General features: G+C 37.5%; 1 protein-coding gene across 1 annotated transcript; it reads left to right on the top strand.

Moving 5' to 3' along the window:
* The first annotated feature begins 2,932 nt into the window (after positions 1–2,932).
* On the top strand, positions 2,933–3,673 carry LOC146608085 (macrophage mannose receptor 1-like). The gene has a single exon (XM_085347200.1). The coding sequence runs from the start codon at positions 2,933–2,935 to the stop codon at positions 3,671–3,673; it is 741 nt and encodes a 246-aa protein (XP_085203326.1).
* The last annotated feature ends 588 nt before the right edge of the window (positions 3,674–4,261 follow it).

Raw genomic sequence — 4,261 nt, forward strand, 5'->3', positions numbered from 1 at the left:
CTCCAGAGGGGTGCTGAGAAGCCAGTTCTATGGTACGAATAAGATACAATGCCCTACCAGTCATCAGATACCGAGCTGGAACAATAGGCTCCACTCAAAGTCCAGCACCCTGAGGATTTGTAAGCAATGAAAAGAGAGAGGCAGAGGATTAGTAAATTTCAATGGAGGATGAAAGAGAGAGCATCTGTAAATGCATCAGGAAGATGGCAGTCTGAGATGAGCTGCTCGAAGGATACATCAGGGAGTTGAAGATGGTGGTATGGAACAGTACCATTTGTTGGTAGCTTTTGAGCACTTCATTCTGTCTGTAAAGAAGTTTTGAATGAATTCTGATAAAACTATGTAACTTAAAAAATTACAAAATGTGTTCTGGTGATACAAGCAGTATCACCAGAACACAGAGCAAGTATACAACAATGAAACACTGGAGGATTTCCAACATGCGTCTCCCAAAATAATAATAAGAAATAAGAAATATGAAGACTTATAGAATGAATGCTGTAAGGAGAAAGAACTGGGAAAGAAAATCCCTTTCACACTAAATGTAAAAATAAAATTTTCTTCAGTTTTCCTTTCAATTTGTTGACCTCTTGTGTTTTTCAAAATACAATGATTTAGTAATATCTTGAAGCAGGTGCTACTATAAAAGATGACTTCCTGATATCTGCAATTTGCTTGTCTAATGTGAAGCCAGTGTCATGTCAAGTTTTCCCTTATACAAACTGAAAATTTGATTTACTTGTCCCAACAACCTTGGGTTGTTTTTGTTTTTATTAGCTTGTGGTTTTAAAGAGTTTTTCAAACTTCTTATTAAAAAGACCTCATTGTAAACCTCATATGTATGAGTATGAATTATTATTGAATAAATAAATGGAATGCCTAATGGCAACTAATTCAAACTCTAACTTAAGTTAACTAAGATTTCATCTTGATGTATTTACCAGGAAAGTACTAATTTGTTTTTTTCTTGGGTATCAAGTACAAATTTCACTGACATGCAAAAAAAATTCAAACTTTTATTTAAATGTGTTGTTTTTCTAGAATTTGGTTGATATTCTGTCTTTCCCCTATTACAAGGAAACAGACCATAAAGATAAAATAATTCAACAGGAAGATAAAAACCAAACAAAATTGTGTAGGTTTACATTTTTTTAAGGCAATGAAAACGTCAGAAATATAAACAAAACAACACAAAAAAGGTTTTTAGTCTTTTTAAATGTATGTGCATATGTAATTGATCTTAAGTCAACAGCCAGCTGTGGGAAGACTAAACTTGATACTGTCTAAGTGGGCTCTGATTGACCCTAGTGGTTAATTGTAGAGGCTGATGTTGTTGACTGATCCTGAGCTGTTGTAGCCATGGATAAAACAAATTAGTGGGTCAAAAATGAGCAGCCATTCCCTTCCTAAATTTCAATTTTTATTTTTAAACTTACCTATTTTTTTGAATAAGCAATTTTTTAAAGTGATCGACTCAGTAGTATTACCATTTGTTTGGGGCTTTAAAACTCACAGGATATCAAAAGTTCATCTATGTAAGTCTAAACCTAAGGGTGAATTTGCTTTGCTATTGTTTCAGTTTTATTATTGGGCTGTCTGGAAGTCGGATATTGTACCTCAATTCAAAATGTGGCTAACAGAACTGACTGCTCTACTGCATATGGAGAGAATTAGGTACACATTAGCGGACAAACTTAGTAATTTCTTTGATGTGTGGCAGCCATTTTTAGACCATGTATTAAAACAAAGTCCTGTTTGATCGACTACCCCCTTAGCGTTTTATTTCTGTTTATTGCCAGTGTTGAAGTAGTATTTTTGTCTTTGCAGTGTAATCTTTTGTCTTATTTGTGTGTTTTAGCCCTTGCTGTTGTGTTGTCTGTTGTTTTTTTGTCTTTTTTTGTGTCTCTTTTTTTCCTTATATCAAAAAATCTCAATAAACATACTTAAAAAAAAAAAAAGAGCAGCCCTGATAAGGCGAGTTTATCATTTGCAAACCAAAATAACCCACTATACCTACAGGTTTTACGTATGTGTTTCTCCATGGAAACAGCATGCCAGTGAGAGGCAGACGAGTGATACTCCATTTATTTTTGCTGTAAGAGCAAACTTTCTATTAGACATCACTGGGGACTGCAGGTGGATAAATGCCTGTTATTGCTGGAATCATGACTACATGGCAAACTGTCATCAGGCCAGGTTTGCTGATCTGACAGTTCAAGTGGAGAAAAGGGCTGTATCCCAATTCAGGGTCTGCAGTCTTAAAGTACGCAGCCTTAACGGTCCACAAGGGCCGCGTACTCAAAGGCCGCTAAGGCCGGAAGAGCGAGGCTTGCAAAATGGGACGGTCTAGCCTCCATCGTGCTGCCCAGGTTGCCTAGCAATCATGATACTAACAGCTGGAAAGGTTTCATACAGCTTTGTTTGACAGAAATGAAGGAGAAAATCTTTTGTTCATTTGTTTGTTTGTTTCTACATGAGCTTTGATCATTCTCTGTAGGATTAAGCTCAGCTATTGAACGGCGTATATTTTAAAGTAAAGGCTTTAAAACCAAGTTAGTACAAACGTCACTAATGTCACGTAACTTTGCCGACATGTGGCCAACAGTAATGTTTTAATGTTCTTCGTTATTAAACATTTGCAAGTGACATAATATTCAGTACTTAAAGTTTGCTCTTCAGGCGGCCCTCATCCGCCGTTTTTTTTTTCCGGCAAAATTATCCACACCCACCGCCGCGCTATGAATTCTGGGATATGTGGGGTCGTTGTCCTGCTGCAGAATACATTTGGGGCCAATAAAAAATCATTTATATTTCTGAAAGCATTATTTGTTTACACCATTTTTTCATACCTGCCTAAAACTTTTGCACAGTACTGTACTTCCTAAACTGTGGATCCTCATTGCTCTGCAGAACCCTTCAAAACGAGACAACAATGGATCAGATCTTCACCTGCATCCTATTCCTGATGGGATTGTTTGGAACTTTTACAAAGTACATTCACGTTAATGACAAAATGAATTGGCCTCAAGCTCAGACTTACTGTCGGCAGCACTACACAGACCTGGCCCCTGTCAGTAACGACAAGGATGCCAACAAACTTCAGCAGCTCTCCAGCAATGTCAATCACTATATCTGGATAGGACTCGTGAGAAATTGCTCAAACAGAACGCAATGGCTGTGGTCAGGAGGTGGAGCAGTATCCAGATTTTCCTGGAAACCAGGTGAACCTAACGACTTTAACGATAATGAAGACTATGGCTGTATGTGGAAAAGCAAGTGGTACGATGGAGGCCTATGGTATAAAATGACCTTCTTCTGCTACAGTGCAGCAGTGGTGACTGAGAAAAAGACTTGGGAGGAAGCTCTGGAGTACTGCAGGGAGCACTACGATGACCTGGCCAGTGTGGCATCTGAGACTGAGATGCTGCTGATCCAGAAAGAGTTGAGCAAACATAACACCACTGATCACGTCTGGATTGGCTTGCGTTTCCTGGCTCGGGACTGGCTGTGGGTCGATGGGCAGGAGATGGACTATGAGGCCTGGGATGAAGAAGGAAAACCATCATGTCCACATGCTAAGATTAAGTGTGGAGCCTTGAAGGTGACAGAAGGGAGTAAGGCTGTTTGGGACGCTCATGACTGTGAGGAGAGACTACATTTTATTTGCTACTGAGCTAGTTTACTGTGCAAAGTTCATTTGAAATACACTCTGACTACTGTGGTTAGTGCTGTTTGATTATCTCTCTCGTTTGTTTATTTGTATTTTACATCTTGAATCTTGTAATTGTCTAATTTATCTCTTGTGTATCTTGTGTATTTCAGTTGCAATTACTTTAAGCAAACTATGTTGTAATATTTTGTTGTGTAAACAAAATACATTTAGAAACAATGTGGATGTTAATTCAAAATAAATAAAAACTAATAATAAAAGTAGTTCAAAATAATTTCTTGATTTTGTTCATAATTTTTTTTATTTATTCTAGTTTTTCTTGCACACATTTAAAAGAAAAATACAAACATTTATATTCAAACCAAAAGTCTTGTTTCCCTTTTTATAGTGATTGAAGATATATGCAGTATGACAATTCACCCATCAAGAAAAACAGGATCAGAGATGGCATAGGCAGAAACTAATGAAACTTAGCTGAAACCTGAATCCATAGGGAGACAGAGAAAGAGAGACACAGACAAGCCAGCACAAAGCAGGAGAAAACACAAGACTTATATACTCACAGGAGCAAAGGAGACAAGGAAGCAAAAT

Source organism: Diplotaxodon limnothrissa, linkage group LG23 (genome assembly GCF_057381915.1).
Source record: "Diplotaxodon limnothrissa isolate DT_005_m linkage group LG23, D_limnothrissa_male_GT1.1, whole genome shotgun sequence".
Classification (NCBI taxonomy): Eukaryota; Metazoa; Chordata; class Actinopteri; order Cichliformes; family Cichlidae; genus Diplotaxodon; species Diplotaxodon limnothrissa.

Bases quoted from the DNA above. Each gene is read 5' to 3' on its own strand.
- LOC146608085 (XM_085347200.1), top strand. From the start codon at position 2,933: ATGGATCAGATCTTCACCTGCATCCTATTCCTGATGGGATTGTTTGGA.